The 16,585-nt window shown below is 36.5% G+C and overlaps 1 protein-coding gene across 1 annotated transcript in view; it reads left to right on the top strand.

Moving 5' to 3' along the window:
• CNTLN (centlein) overlaps window positions 1-16,585 on the top strand; it is a gene marked incomplete at both ends in the record, with an annotated part of 184,813 nt that overhangs the window by 84,599 nt on the left and 83,629 nt on the right. Inside the window, 3 exons of the mRNA XM_079548565.1 lie at window positions 236-298; window positions 5,028-5,149; window positions 7,874-7,999. Of these exons, the coding sequence (XP_079404691.1) occupies window positions 236-298; window positions 5,028-5,149; window positions 7,874-7,999 (311 nt within the window). The remainder of the gene's footprint in view (window positions 1-235; window positions 299-5,027; window positions 5,150-7,873; window positions 8,000-16,585) is intronic.

Here is a 16,585-nt window from a genome sequence, read left to right as displayed (position 1 = left end):
ATTCTGAAAGAAACAATGTAAATGTAAATGAATATTCTCATTAACGAGTCACAGAGAAACCTTTAGTGGTAGCGCTGTGGTAATTCTGCTTGTTATTTCTCTGGTATTCCATGCAGATTTTTTTTTTTTTTATAATTCATTATTAGTATTCAAAATTACTTCTTCTTTAATTCTGCATGTCTTTTATAATCCGGTGTTCCAACTAGTTCAACCATGTCCTTGTTTTATTCTCCAGGAACCACCTGTGAAACGTTCAAGGTCTCTGTCCCCAAAGAGCTCTTTCAGAAAGTCAGAGGAGGTAAGGAAACTTAAAATAGCTGAAAGGAAGAGTGAAAACTTAGAGAAGACCCCAAAGCTAAAGGTGAAAACTTTAAAAAAATAATAAAAATAAAAAAGGCAACACTACAATAAGACATCCTCTAGTTTTAAGCTTGCATAGATAAAAATATACCAAAATAAACAAGCATTTAAAAACTGCAAAATGCACATATTGTTTTGGACTTTTAGCATAAGAGAACATTCTCCGTTAGTTTGCCTTTTTTTCTTTACTGCAAAGAATCTCCTACCATCCTGTGACAGCCTGAATTTCAAGCTATGTTATCAAGAATACATCCTTTTTCAAATTTTATTTTTGAGAATATGCATTCCAGGAAATTCATGTATTCATATAGAACTAAAATGAAGCACAAAGTACAAAGAAAATATTTTATCATACAGTGAAGCCGGTACTTTAAATTCTGAAGTCAATTACTTGGAACAGATGTTACCCCTTGTACTCTTAAAAGTTACGCCTCAGAAGAGGTTGTTCGAACGGATACTGTAAAGTGAAATAAAAATAAAAAAAACCTCGTTGGTAGAAAGGCTTCACTGAGCATATATTACAATTGCCAATTTTCTAGGCTTTTGTTTATTTGTTTGTTTGCTTTTCTTGAGGAAAAAAAGGCAACATTTAAAATGACCTATTGGTTTCTTGTTGCTGCTCTGAATGCCTTTCAAAGCAATCAAACAAAACCAAAACCCAAACTCTGAGTCAAATTTTTGTAAACATTCACAATCGTTTACAGTTCATTCTCTCCTTCTATTCCTTTTTTGTTTTCTCTTGGTCAGTAATATATCTTAAAATGGTACTGGTTGTATTTAACCTGCTTTGATAACTATCAAATGTAAAAATTGATGCAGTCCTGCAAGGCATATTCCTGAGTTCCTTCCTTGTGCTCCTATACAATAGGTTGATTTTACAAAGGAATGTGAGTAGGAATTGTATTCTACCACAAGTGGCAGTTTGTTATGCTACGCAAGCAGTATATGAATAGGAACGATGACTTGGATTTGAGTAGGTCTTTCAGTCTGTCTTGCTCCTTGTTCCTGGGGTTGCAAAAGATTAATTTGGTATTGTTTCTCTCTGTTGAGAGATGCAGGTCTTATCAGCTGTACCTGAGAACTTACCTTTGACAGGCATTGTGGTTTTTACTCCATGTTGGCCTGGCAGTTACTACAGATGATTGTAGCAGTGTGTACTAAAGTTGCTCCACCCTCTGCTGCAAAAGCTAGCACATCAGTGTATATGATTGTTGTTCTGAGTAATACAAAGTCCCATGCTGCTTGGGGGTTTCTTATGGAAGGAGAAGTGAAGAGAAACACTCTGAATTTCTAAGCAAATATAGAAGAGGAAATATTGTTATTCTTTGCTCATGGGCTCATAAAACAGATCAGTTATGATACTTGCCTTACTGCCTTTTCTGTTTATTCTTTTTATTCCTGAAGCTTAACTTAAGAATCTGCAGCCTATACGAGAGCTGCTCTGAAAGTAGCGCCTTCTATGTTATTCTGTTGACTCATGATGTTAGAGGCAGGAGCTGGTGGTATGGCAGTAGAGGCTGAACCTTCCTACCAATACTACATTACATTTTGTTGCTGTGTGACAGATGGCAGCAGAGGGGCACTCTTGACAGAGTGGTGCCTGTCATGGAAGGGCATGTGAAGCAACGGTGTGTCACTGAGTTCCTCTGTGCAGAAAAAATGGCACTCATTGACATTCACTGACACACTGAATGTTTCTGAGACTAAATGGATGTGGATGTGAACACAGTGAGGTAGTAAGTGATGTGTTTCAGCAATGGCAACAGCGATGTGCTTTCATGGAAGCCACATTCCAGACCACTGTGCAGATTTTTACAAGTGTGGCATACAGGCTCTTGTTCATTGCTGGCGAAAATGCATACCAGTGCCTACATTGAAAAACATTGTCTTGTAGCTGAGAATTTGCTCTATCAAATTGTATTACTGCACTTTTTGTATCTGTTGTAGTTTCCATGGAAATAAAGAGGAGGCATTACTTTCAGAGCAGCCTGCATACATTACAAGTGTGGGATCTCTCCTCATCATTTCTCTAATCCATGAAGTCCTTAAAGGCTAACTTTTATATTTACCCACGAAACTGACAATATGATCTCCTTTAATATTTGTAGCCAAGTTGGTTCACTTCTTTTGTAATATTCATTAATTGACTGAAAAAGCTGTGGTGGCACGAGTCAGTGTATTGAGATCTCTTGTGTCACAACATACAGAATTCAATGAGGCCATTGCCAGCATGGCAACTAATAAGGTCAGAATAACATCAAAGTAACTTTATTGGTATTGTATATTTTCTGTATCTTAGCCTAAAATAAATAAATAATAAAAGGGGTTTGAATAGCTTGATTTACTTTTTTTTCAGCCCAGTCAGCATTACAAAAAAGCAGAAAAAGGGAAAGTCCCATTCCAGGATTTTCCAGTTCTCATCATCTGGCTCAGTTCTGGCTAGAGAACTTTTAACTTTTACTATAATTACTAGTAATATAAACAGGACAAATATGTAAATTCTTATAACTTCAGTGTCCATAGTTTTGATACAGAATCTACTTTATTTCTGCATACCAAGACATATTGGAAAGTAACATAGCATCCTGTATTTCACTCTTCTATAGGAAAGACAGTGTGTTAATGGATTTTGAGTGATGTATTATCAAGCTGGTACTTAAGCTGGTGCCCACAAAGTATATTGTTGTCTTTGAGAAGTGAGTTGGTTGTTGGAAGCTGTGATCTCTGGCAGAGAAGATATCCCTGATTTTTTGGGGAAAGTCACTAAAAAAAGCAAGAGAACTTCACTTTAAATTTTCTCATTCTTTTTGATTAAAGTTCAAAAGTTCTGCAGATTATTGGGCCAAAATGTGTGGACTAGTCTGTAGGGGAGACTTGATACATGATTGTGTGAGAGAGAAGGAACACTGTTAAGCTTAGCTGTGATAATAACAGGATGAATTTCAGTGGTGGTTGAGTAGTTTCTGTTGCAGATCGGACTTAACCTGTCAGTGTGTGACATGAAGTGTTACAGCATGGCTGTGGAGAGGTGGAGAATAATGTGGAGATCCACTGCTGGAGGTGGATCCATTTCCATCACTACCTAGAAAACTACATACAAGACAGCTTAATTATTATAAAATACAATTAAATTAGGGGAAGGTGGAACTAAACTGAGCTTATGGAAATATAACAGAGTAAATTTCAAGTTCTGAAGTGATTAATACTTTAATAAGACAAAGTGATTAGGACAATTATTTGTCTAATTCCTTCCTCAGCAAAAACAGAGCAATTGACAAGGGAGTGACTGTAAAGGAATGGATAATAAAACAGGTAAACAATAATGAAAATATTAGATTTATCAATAGAGGAGGCCATGGTCTGCTCTTGGTTACACCTTTGAAAATACTTAACGCTAATAAACTTTATATTTTATATTTATGGGCTTTATGCCGAATAGGCTTTATATTGAAGATACTACTTTGCAGTGTCTTACCAAGCTTGATTGATTTTCACTAGCAATATCAAATAATCTTATTACATAAATAGCAGCATATGAAATTTTAGCTGATTTTTTTGGCTAATGTTTTTACAGCTCTTTTAATGTGTCATGAAAACTGGGCTATATTTCAGAAGCTATGTTTAGTCTAAGTATCTTGTAGTTAGTACTTTAGAAACCCTTGACATTTTTTGTATGCTGGGGTTTAATTCTTGTTGTGTGTCACTCTGTCTTATTTATGGGCTAATACTGACAGACTTCCTTGCTTATATTATGCATACAAGCATGCATATAATGCATACAAATAAAGTATTGTGATTTACACAGATCTTAAGGAGCTTGTTCAGTAGTCAGTGTAAAAGCAGAGTACTTACTGAATTGAAAATGCAGCAGTCAGAATAGATTTTACTACTGAGTGTTGTCTGGTAAATTCTTTACTACTGTAGGCCAGAATTCAACTTTCTTCACACTAGAGAATGTCCTTCTCTTAATATTCTTTTTGGTTTTTTATTTATTTATTTATTTTCAGAACACAGTATTGTCACTAATGGAAACGTGATTTTTTAAGGATTTTTAAATTATTGCTTCCAACTTTCATGATGATATCTTGTTGTGTGAGTCAAACCACATCTTATTTTTTCTTTCTGTGAAAGAGAAGTTTTTTATTACTAAAATTATTGTAAGCTTTGATCATCTTTTTTTTTTGTTGCACAGGTATTGGCCAAAGCATGGGTGTTGCGGGCTCATGTATATACCTATATTTATAAAAAAAATTAAGGGAACCTTGGTATCATTTAAATTAAGGTATTTTTTTAATGTGGAGTTCATTGTGGCCAGTACTGTTCCATGCAGAAAGAAAAGTCGTTCATAGGGAAATATATCTTTTTTCAGTCTTTGCATTTTTAGGTATGTTACTCTGATACATTCACAAGATGAACACAGATATTTTTATAGGACATTTTCTAAAATTTTTTAGCAACAAGTAAAAAAAGGTTTGACAAATTATCTTAAATTAGAGTTGAAAAATAGTGTAGCTGTATTTGACCTCAGAGACTGTAATTCCTTACATTTAAGTTTAGATTTCGTAGGCTTTTATCAGTGAATTAAGTAGAACTTTTTTTCTTTAGATCTCTGAAATTCTCTTGCATTTTGCCAAACTCTGATTTTGTTTCTTTTTGGTGCTATTCAGACTCAAGAAACTGATGAGCTAAGAGCAGCCCATGAAAAACGCAAAGAAAGGCTGCAGATGTTACAGACCAACTACAGAGCACTAAAAGAGCAATTAAAGCAGTGGGAAGAGGATGATAGCAGGTAAGTTACATAGCTCATTAAAAACATTTCCCTTACACTAGAAATCTGAACAAAATTATTTTGCAGGCGTTCAAAAGAGAATTTGATTTCAAGCAAGAAGCTGCTACGTGTTAATCAAGACTTTGTTAAAGCAGAATACACGACATACCACTATATGACAAAAATTACAGTTGTAACCAAAAGTAAAATGCTTTGAGCTGACACCTTGACGTATTTTATTAGGATCTCATTCTGAGTCAGTACTGGACAGAGGTCTGCTAGGGCTGCTTATTAGGCTTGTCTAATTCCCCAGCTGATTAATTTGTTGACTGTGTATGTTTTGAATTTTCTATAATGGAACAATTGCTCCTTATGTTTTGAATAGTTTTTTGAAGTAGTTTTTTCATTAAACAATAAAAAACTAATAGCCTCTGTGTGAAACATTTGGTGATTCAAGCATTAACTGAGGATAATCCTAAAATATCCCTTTTTACAGGGAAAAAAGAGTATGTGCATGAAGAGCAGGATTTTTTCAAATGTTAAATGATGATAAAATCAAATATTTCTGATCATTTTATAATAATATTGCTGTAAAATATCTTTATGAGTGGATAAAAAAGAGAATGTGAAAACTCTAGCACATCAAAATTTAAATAGTCAATATCCTATGTGTAGTTCACCATTAAATTCTATATAGAACAGTCAAAATTTTATGGAGAAATTTGTTTTTGGAGTTAGTATTGTTGGAAAACAGTTGCATTTGAAAATATAAAGACATTTTTATCACTTCAATTATCAAACACTGCTGAGGTACAGATTTTGGGCCCTACTTCAAGGGAGTCCTGATGTCCTAGATACTTTTGTAGGATTTCAGCAAGCACCCAGAGTTTTGTGTATACATGTGTTTTACTAGAAATAATTATTTCCTTAATTAGTGCAATCCTGATTCATCTTGAGACAGACTTAAAAGATCTCTACAGACAAAAAAAAAGTCACAGAAACTGCTGCAAAAGTGATAGTAGCCATTTAGAGAATCTAGGCTGACTGTGAATGAAAACTGTCCCTCATATATACTTCATGCTTTGACTTATTTAAGTACATTTTTAATACTGTAGCATTTCCTAATCATAGTTTGTCTTTTAAAAAGAAAATAAGTCCAGATGAAGATAAAATAATGCTACATGCATTGGTAGCACAGGAGGATTCTTTTAAAATACAGAAGCACAAATAACTAATAGGTTTTTTTAAATTAGAAAAGAAAGGTCTTGTTTATGTTGGAATAAAGGGTGGATTTTATCTTGTACTTCTTTGAGAGTTTTTTTTATTTCAGTGCAAACTGAAAACCTTCTAGATGATAGTTGTTTATTTCTGTGTCTATAAGCTAAGTAGGCATTCATGGTTCACGGAGAGAGTAAAGCTGAAAGGATAAAAAAATTCAGCCTGGAGGTGGTGCATTCAAATTTTCATAGTGAAGCTTTGAGAATTCTAGTTCTGATAGCTTAAAAAAAGGACAGATGAGAAAGTGGAAAAAGAAAAAAAATGGCAAACTGAAAAAGGAGAGAGAGAAGAGCAACCCCTGTTTCTGTTCAAAATAAATGAGATCTGCTTGTGTTCTGACAGGAGGGTATCTGGGAAAAGTAGATATTATGGAAAGCGTAATATTGAAAACTTTATTCATTAATCTGATTTTTTTTAAAACTCTCGTTAAGTTGAACTAAGAAGTAGACTTTCTGTTTTTTATAATCAGAAGAGAATTTCATGAAGTAAGACAATACTGAAAGGGATTTTTTAAATTTTTTTTTATTTTAATATGCCGACAAGGAAGAGTAGCCAAGTCACAAATAAAAGCAGTCTGTCAATTGTTACACCTTGCACTATTACTTTGACATCTCAAAAAGCTTTATATTGCTGGTGTAATGTAAATTGTGCATTAAGAAATCAGTATCAAGTATTTACATGATACTTAGGATCCTCTGTGATGGAGGTCCCCATTCTTTCTGATTCTCCAGAGGATAGAGTTTGTTATCTGTATGGCAGCTGATGGGACCTAATCTACCTGTCAGTGTGCATACAACTTTCACTGACGTAGGGGACTGCAAAGATGATGGGGCTTTATGAGGTTATGACACCTTCTTAAAATCTATTTCCATGCCCAGTCAAAATTCAAAATTGCAAGAGTGTTTATCTTTGTTTATCTTTTCCACTTTTAAAACACATGAAAACTATTCTATTGAAAGGAATATTGTAAAAAAATTTACAGTTGCTTCTTCTTTTCTTCTAAATATCTTTTCCTTATTTTTAATTAATCAGTAGATCAACAACTGAATTAGAACAGGTATTTATACAACTTCCAGACTGCTTTTCAGGGGCATTTAAGGAGCTGGTGTCTCTCATTTTTTTTGCAATAGATTGGTGATGGTTTCACCTTTTGCTTTCAACTATCAGTATTATAAGGAAGGCTGACAGAATAAACCCAAATCATACTGCTCTCAGTTGAGAGTATGTTGTTACCATACCAGTTAGATTTCTGTCTCAAACTACTTAATGAACTTTTTTATAATGCATTTAACGTGTCATGCTTCACAGAACGTATGCCTCCATTCATCCATCAAGATTTGTATTCAATAGATGCCATAATTAAGAATCTGTATGCTGTGAATGCAAGGGTGTTTTTGTGATTATAGTGTTCCTAAAGCATGTAGTTATTTAAAAAAAAACAACCAACCTCTTTTCATTCACAAACAGGACTGCAAGCAGTAAAGGCAGATACCAGCATGCAGATGCCTGCCAGCTTTGTCAGGAGGATTTTGCTGCTATGAGGAATGAACTGGCTTTTTTCAAAAGGGAACACAAAAAACTATTGATTGAAAAGTGAGTTTTCCTCTTAAGTGGTGTTTACATTAAGAAACATGCTGCTGTTTTGTTTTATTTTTTTTTGTGAAGGTTGTGCCTTGCAGGCCACATAAAAGGAATTCCTTGCAAAATTCCAGGATAAAACCATCTTCTGCCCAAAGCAGAAAGGAAAACATCAGCTCTTTTCTCCCTCTTAAATCAGTGACAAGTTACAAGTTTGCTAGTACTAACAGAAACTGTATTCCATGATCTAGGGATTGTGTTAATTAATGTGGCTCTCATCTGTTGGAGGTGTCGCTCTTCATTAGCCTGTGTTTTACACACTGCCGTGCTTCATTTTTGGAATGAGGTGGTGAGGGGATAACCTAGCCAGCCATCCTTGTTTGATCTCTGTGATACATACGCAATGCAGAATGCCTCAGCTCTCTTGGTTCCCTGCCCTGTCCTGCTAATCCCAGCTGAGCTCATTATGGTGTAGCCTTGCTGCTACTCCTGGAGCCAGAGCTGTCCAAGCTAATTACTGGCAGCAGCAGAGCTGCCTGTTAAGGGTCTGGTGTGGATCTGCTAACATGGTCCTTGGTAGTGACCTGCAGAAAGCACGAGGGAGTTGCTCTCTTTCTTGCTGTGCACAGCCTGTCCTTTGGGTTTAGTGCTGATCCCTTCACACAGCTCTTTTAGCTGTAGTAAGTGTAAAACTTGGTGAAGGAAACTCTTACTTTAGAAAACATACAGTTTGCTGCTTTGATCTCGTAATTCATAGGCTATTATACTCAACCAGGCAAAGTAAGAAAATGTCCCTTTTATATCAGACAAAAGGAAGTTAGTATGGTATAATTAGCCCTTTGCTGCTACTTAACACTTTCTGTATGTTAAGTTGATTTTTTGTTCTGTGTGTTATAAGAATCAAGACATTGTAGAAACTTCTATTCAGACTTTGTTTTTGTCAGCTAAAGAAAATGTGTTTTCCCAATGGGTCACAATACAAACAGATTTTGTGAAGATACCGTGAAGGCTACTGTCACAGAATTTCAACAGCAGCAAATTGTTTTGTAGTATGTAAGTCCTTGTGATGCTCGTGAGCTATTTCAGCATATTATGAGCACTGCTCCAAAAGAAATACCTCCTATTTTTTTTTATATTGGCTCACAGTGTCAGGGATGTCGCTGGTATGGCTAATATGAACCTTCCCACAAATACTCTGTTCCAGTTTGCTGCTGTGCAACAGATGGCAGCAGAGAAACAATCTGACAAACTGGCATCTGACGTGGATGTGCTTATGAAGCAAGGGTGTGTCACTGAATTCCTCCCTGCAGAAGGTGTTGTGTACTCCATCCCTGGAGACATTCAGGCTCAGGCTGGATGGGGTCTTAAGCAGCCTGACCTGGCTCTAGATGTCCCTGTTCATTGCTGAGAAGTTGATCTAGATTATCTGTAAAGGTCTCTTTTGGCTTATATGATTCTATGATAAAATCTTGCACCCGTTGACATTCATCAATGCTTACTATGGAGACCATAGTTACGGAGACCAGACAGTGGATGTGAGCCCAGTGAGATGTTGGGCGGTACGTTTTAGCAATGCTGACAGCGACAGTGTGTTGCCTTTGCTGATGCTGGTTTTAACAAGTGCAGCGTGCAAACTCTTCTTCAGTGCTGGCAAAAATGCATAGCTAATGGTGGTGTCCACACTGAGAAATACTGTCTTGTAGCTGAGGATATCATCTAACAAATGGTGTTATTGTGTTCTTTATACCTGCTGTTTCTATGGGAAGAAATAGGAAGCATTACTTTAGGAGTGACCTACACAGAATCATAGAATCACACGATTGGAAACGACCTGCAAGATCATCTAGTCTCCTCATCAGCATTGCCACCACAAGCACTAAACCATATCACGCAGAACATCATCCAGACGCCTCTTGAACTGCCAGGGATGGTGACTCCACCACCTCCCTGGGCAGCCATTCCAGTGCCTGACCACACTGAGAGAAATAGTTCTTCCTTATGTCTAATCTAAACCTCCTCTGATACAACTTGCAACCATTTCCCCGTGTCCTGCTTGTTGCCTGGGAGATGAGGCCAAATCCCTCTTCTCCACAGCCTCCCTTCAGGAAGTTGTAGAGTGCAATGAGGTCTCCCCTGAGCCTCCTCTTCTCTACACTGAACAATCCCAGCTCCCTCAGCCACTCCTCATAGGACCTGTGCTCCAGACCCCTCACCAGTTTCGTTGCCCTTCTCTGGACACGTTCCAGGGCCTCAATGTCTTTCCTGTAGTGAGGAGCCCAAAACTGAACGCAGTACTTGAGGTGCGGCCTCACCAGTGCTGAGTACAGGGAATGATTACCTCCCTGCTCCTGCTGGCCACACTATTTCTAATGCAGGCCAGGATGCCGTTGGCCCTCTTGGCCACCTAGGCACACTGTAGGCTCATGTTCAGCCAAGCATCAACCAACACCTCCAGGTCCCTCTCTTCTTCACGGTCATCCAGCCACTCAGCCCCAGGCCCATAACATGCATGGCGTTGTTGTGCCCAAAGTACAGGACCCAACACTTGGCCTTGATGTGCCTCATCCCATTCACCTCAGCCCAGTGATCCAGCTTGTCTAAATCCCTGACGTACAGGATTGGAGTTAGCTCTGCACAATCTGTTCTTTTGCCATGTAGTTATTGTTAAGATATAGTTCTTGTCACTGAATTGTCACATCTTTGTCATTTTAAGATAATCAAAACAAATTATCGTATGTACTTTTGTTTATTTTGAGTTTTATGTATGCTACACGTATGCTATACGTGTAATTGCTCTTGTAATTCTCCTATCATGAGTCAACACACCATAAGCAGCATTAACTCGAGGAATAACATGAAACTCATTTTCATAGTGAAGCTATGAAATAAAGATTGTATCTATATTGTACATGCCTTAAAGTTGATTCATTTGGACTATTGCTCTGTAGCTCCTGTTTAGTCACATTTTATGAGGAGCACTTCTAGGCCTGGTACACAGGAGATCAGTGGTCTTGAGAAGATTGTGATGTTGTGATGCAAAGAAACAGCTGACGTCTTTGAAATATGGAATTCTCAAATCAAAGAGAGTTGTTTTCTAGTTTTTCACAGTACTTAGTGAGAAGCTAGTGCACCACTGTGATAATTAAGGTGAACTTGTTATGTGGAGTCAGGTGTTTTTTGGCAACATAGCTAGATAGCTGAGTACAGAAGAAGACAGCCTCCTCAGTATTCTTTTTTTATTTGTCTTGAGATGTCTATCTCTAATGAAGTCAGTCTTTAATTTGTTAAAACAAGCTAGCATTAAAAGACCTCTACTCACTTTCTTAGGAAAGTCAATACAACAGTGTATTTATACATCTGTGCATAGGGCTTCTTCATGTTACATGTGTTCTTACTTGAGCTCTGTGGCTATAGGATATGTTCTGCAGAGCTGCACCAAAGATTTAAATGCATGATATTAGAAGCAACGTAGGCAAATCAGGCTACCTCACAGTTACTGTGGATGTGCTCAGTTTGATGGACTCTGCTGAATGTTGATTTGAGCACATGTATGTGAAATCTAATTAGAAATTGCTTGAAGAAGAGTTTGTGAGGGCTTCTATTATTTTTGAATAGATGTAATTTATATCTATGAATAAGTCGAGGGCTAATGCTGGGAAACCAGGTTTATTATTTGATTTTTTTCTTTGGTTTACCTGTAAACATTTTCTTTCTTTCTTTTTTTACCCTTTCCAGAGATAGAATAATAACATAAAACGTCTTTAATTCATGTATATTTTGCTTTGAAAACAGTAGTATTGGAAAAGCAGGAAAGGTTATTCATGTGTGTCCCAGGTTCTGAAATGAGCAGACTTTAAACAATCAATTTGTAAGTTATGAAATCTGTTTATAAACCAGGAAAAGATTGGTTGGAAAGTCACCTGTTATGCTAATACCTAATTCAAAATCCTTTTGAAGTTGGTGGAAAGACTTTCTTGCCCTTATTACCTTCTGCTTGGTGCTACCTTTTATTAAGATTTCTCCTCACCACAGGTAGGAATTGCTATGTCTGTCATATAAGCTATTATATACTATGCCCCTTTCAAGTTGGATACTAATGCAAATTAAAGAATATAGATTTTAGGACCTTTAGGAGTTTTTGTTTTCATAAAATTGCAAATGTCCGAGTTACATATTGGTGAATGTTGACAGAAAATGTGTGTCTTTGTTACTACCATGCTTTATGTTTTGATTGGTAAAGAATGCTATGTGCACTTTGTTTTAGATTGCAATTAAAAATGTATTTCAAAGCCATGTCCTGTATCCTTTCCACGATCAGGTATATAAATTACAGCGATTTGTGTTTATATAGAAAAAAGTATTTATACTGTTACAGTCCCTTGTGAGGAGAATGGAACTGGAATGTCTTTAATAAATACGAGGAGATCATTTTACAGAAACATAGATACATGTATATACATACATTTATGTAAATGCGAATACACATACTTGTGTATGTGTATAGTCCTCAGATTTTTAGATAGTTCATTTACAATCTTTATCAAGTGCTTAGCTTTTGTGGATTTCTATTAGCACATATTTTGGGGCATTTTCTTCCTAGTCAGCTCAATCTGTGTATATGCATTACTTAGACTTTCCTGAAACTCAGGTTAGATTCATATGTAGTATGCCTATAGTATCACAGTTCAACTACGGCTGGATTGCAGATTAGCTTTCCTCAGTGTGCCCAGGTAGCTGTGCATGTCATCCATTTAAGAAATGTACTCTGGATCTTTGAAACATTTGAAATCCCTGCAAGCTAGCTAGTACCCTTAATTTGCTACAGAAGCCATTTAATAAGGATTTCTTATTAATTTCAGTCTTTGCATGATTTCTGTTTCTTTTTCTTAGACTTTATGGAGTAAAAGCATCTTGTCTTTACTCTTTGTGATTGTATCTTAGCGGCGAGTTGGCAAGAATCTAACTTGGGATGAGCTACAGCACATGATTTCTCATGTCCTCTTTAGCTGTTAGAGGTTGGTGGAGGAAAGCAAAAGGTACTATTCTGGAACAATGGTGATAAGAAACATAAAGCTAGAGTATAGAATCATGGAATCATAGGATGGTTTGGGTTGGAAGAGACTTTTAAGATCATCTAGTTCCAACCCCTACTATACCAGTTTGCTCAAAGCCCCACCCAGCCTGGCCTTAAGCACCTCCAGGAAGGGGGCACTCACAACTTCACTGGACAACCTGTCCAGTCTCACTACCTTCACAGTAAAGAATTTTTTCCCACTGTCCAGTCTAAGTCTACCCTCATACTGTTGCTACACGCCCTTATAAAAATTTCCTAGTTCTTTTATTTTTTCCATAGCAAACCTTTTGAAAAAAATGCAGTTTTGATAGTCTTGACAGTCTCTTTAGCCAAGCAGTAAATGCCTGGTCATCAGAGTGTTTTAGCTTTCAAATTTTCATTGTTGTGTGCATCATCCAAATGCTACAGTAATTTTTTCTTTGTTTCACTGGTAGCAGGGTCATGCACCAGAATTAATTGGAGAACAAAGTTCATTTGTGCTATGTCAATGTTAGAAAGTGTCGCCCACAGAGTGTAGCCTCTCTGACATATGTTGAATCTGTAAATTATTTTTTTCCTTGAGTTTTAGGATTGCTGAAACATAGGAAGATTCTAATTATAAAATATTTAAATGTAATGACTCAGATCTCCTGTTAACTTCTTACTGTATTTAAGGTCGTAGACTACACAGTCAAATACAAAAGACTGGCTGACTGTGGTTTGTTTAAGGCACCTCATAATGCAGTTTGCTTATGCTCAGCTTGCTCGATCAGCAGCTCGAGGTCCTTTCTTATGAGCTCCTCTCCAGCCACTTGCCTCCCAGCCTGTGCCTGTGTCCAGTGTTTTCCTTTGCTGAACTTCATGCTGTTGCTCTTTGAGTCACTGATGATTGATGAATATATAAAAATAGAAAGTATGAAAAAAAAAAGAAGTACTAAAAGCATCTCATTATATTGTACTGACTATTCATGATAAGAACCTTGTGAACCTAGAAGGATTATGCTTTCATGCAACATACAGCTGAATTCAGCAGAGAATGAAAATTTTTCTGCTTTCCTTTTGTGGAAATTACGAATCAACCTTTCTGATTCTCATCCCTTTTCTTAAAACAGTTCTGGAATTCCAGAAACTCAAATGTTGAGCTAAGTGAATGTTCTTTCTGGCATGGTATGATCTCTATAATGAACTAGTTGCGTCTCTCACGCTGAATGAGGCAGAATATATGTACACACACTAGTTAAACTTGTTTTGCTGTTTTTTGGGGATCTGAATTTGTAATGAATTGCATGTAATAAATGTTGCAAGAAGTGCTGCAGTTTGCTTTTTTCAAACACAGTCACATGAAAGTGGCTGCAGAGGCTTCAGAGTTTCCCTGAAGTTCAAATATTTCACTGTAAGAAATAATTTAACAAATTGATTTGCAATTTTATTGAAAGCATGCTACTCTTATCAAAAGCAACCTGTAAGTTGTAGAGACTTCTGAGTTTATATGAAGTTAAAAGCATGGATGTGACAGTAGCACTGTCTCAGTATTCATGCAGTGGAGTCCTTACAGTGGTAACCCGGTGTAATGATCTTTCAAGTCAAGTCCTTTCTTAGCTAACTGCCAGTAGACATTGTTTGTGAGGCAGTTCTGGTGGCATTTTATGGGAATGAAAAATCCTAAATTGAAATAATGAGTATAATTTACATTAATTTGTTTTTTTTTTAACCAACTTTATGTCATTTAAACTTCATAGTAGAGTAAATCAAACAAAAGACAGCTAGAGAGAAGATAAATATTAGATATTAGTTTCTACCATCCTTTTGTAAGCTGAAGGTTATGTTGCATGTTGAAACTATTTTAGTCACTAGCCACTAGCAGGTCTTTGGTTTCTGAGTGACTATTAATTTGAAATAAATCTCAAAACCCATTCTTAACAACGGTGCTATTCTTCACTTTTTTGTTATCTGCACAGATTCTGGATTGGTGTAGGGGAGTTGCTTTTTTCTCACACCTGAATGTGGGTTGTAAATCAGACAGACTTTTACTTAGCACCAACAGAAACCACTTCCTGCACTTTTCATCCATTCTATGTGTGGCTGAATTGAGAAACAAGAATGATAAAGACATATACTGGGGAGTGAGTGTGTAAACTAAGCTCACAGACAAGGTATAGTAAAATACTTCATTTGTTGGTTAATTAAAACTGCAGGTTTCTTTGTAGTCTCTTATAAGCTTAAGTTTACAATTTTCTTCCTGTGAAAAATTCCAGTAAATCATTTGTATGGTTTGAATGTTCCACAAAATGTAAGTGATGCTAGTATTTTTTGCTTTATTTTCTTTTGGCAGCATTATCCCTAGACATATGTAATGGTTTTTGTTCTCTCACACAGTCTAGATCAAACACCTGCTCCAAGGTTTACTCTCACCTCCCAAGGCTGTCAGTTGACACATAAATATACAGCCCCATGAAAAGAGCATATTGTACCCTCACTGCAGGCAAATGTTCTTGAATCATAATCCTGTAGGAGCAAAGTGAAGAATTTCAGCCCTACTCAGATGTCAGAGTAAGATTACACAATATAAATGTTTCTGCCTGGTTTCATTCTCAAGACTCTACACAATGAAAAATGAAAATAATTATTAAAGAAATTGCAGTATTACATACCAGATTTCTCACTTCAGTTTACCGGAGCCTTTTCCTGTGTTTTCTATATGGACTCAGTACAAAACTCTGTTGGTGCATGTGAATTTTACTCAGATTGTACAGGGTGAAATTTTTACCACTCTGAATACTCATGGACAGAAATAACAATTTAATTTTACTTACTTAGAAGACCTCTCCATGTTGATCTGCTGTCTTAAGCTCCTCTCTTTTTTGTGGGGGAGGAAAATAGCAAGAGAGCTTTTTCTGCTGTCCCATTTTACTTTTGAGGATTTGATGTAAGCTTTCTGTAACAAAAAAAAACAAACAAGAAAACAAACAAACAAACAAGCAAACAACAAGAAAAAAATCCAAACCATATATTGACTCAGTGTCTCTAAAAATGTCTCCATTAAAGGACCATGGTAACAAGTTCAACAAGTTTTCAAAATTTGCTTAGTAGTCTTTTTTTTGTTTGTTTGATTTTCTTCTTAATTTGGCCTTTCTATCTTTAACATACTTCCATTTCTCTGGAGGAGAGCATCTGAAAAAGCAATGGCTACCTTTTGAACTGTGAGGAAGGCTTTTCTAACTGCAGCAGCTCCTGGACCAATCCCTAATTTCTGTCCACACCAGCAATGGTGTGCATTAGGAGATTGTTGCTTGGTTTCTGCTTATTTCTCTGAAGAGTCATCCCACTGCAGTTTTACAACTTGTAATCTTTGAGAAAGAGTCTGTTTCCTCAGTGGGTTATACCTTCTTGCATGTTTTTCTCTATTAGAAATGAGATTCTCTGCTTGGTTTTATTTTCCAGATAAAATTCCCTGGGACGAACAGAAAGAAGTCTTTTTGTTTATTTGGATGTTTATTTTAGCCAACCTGAGCCTGCTCTTTTAATTCCTTTTATCTGTATGCAGAGGA

The sequence above is a fragment of the Tetrao urogallus genome, assembly GCF_951394365.1.
Source record: "Tetrao urogallus genome assembly, chromosome: Z".
NCBI lineage: Eukaryota > Metazoa > Chordata > Aves > Galliformes > Phasianidae > Tetrao > Tetrao urogallus.
This window is presented reverse-complemented; position numbering and strand designations above follow the sequence as displayed.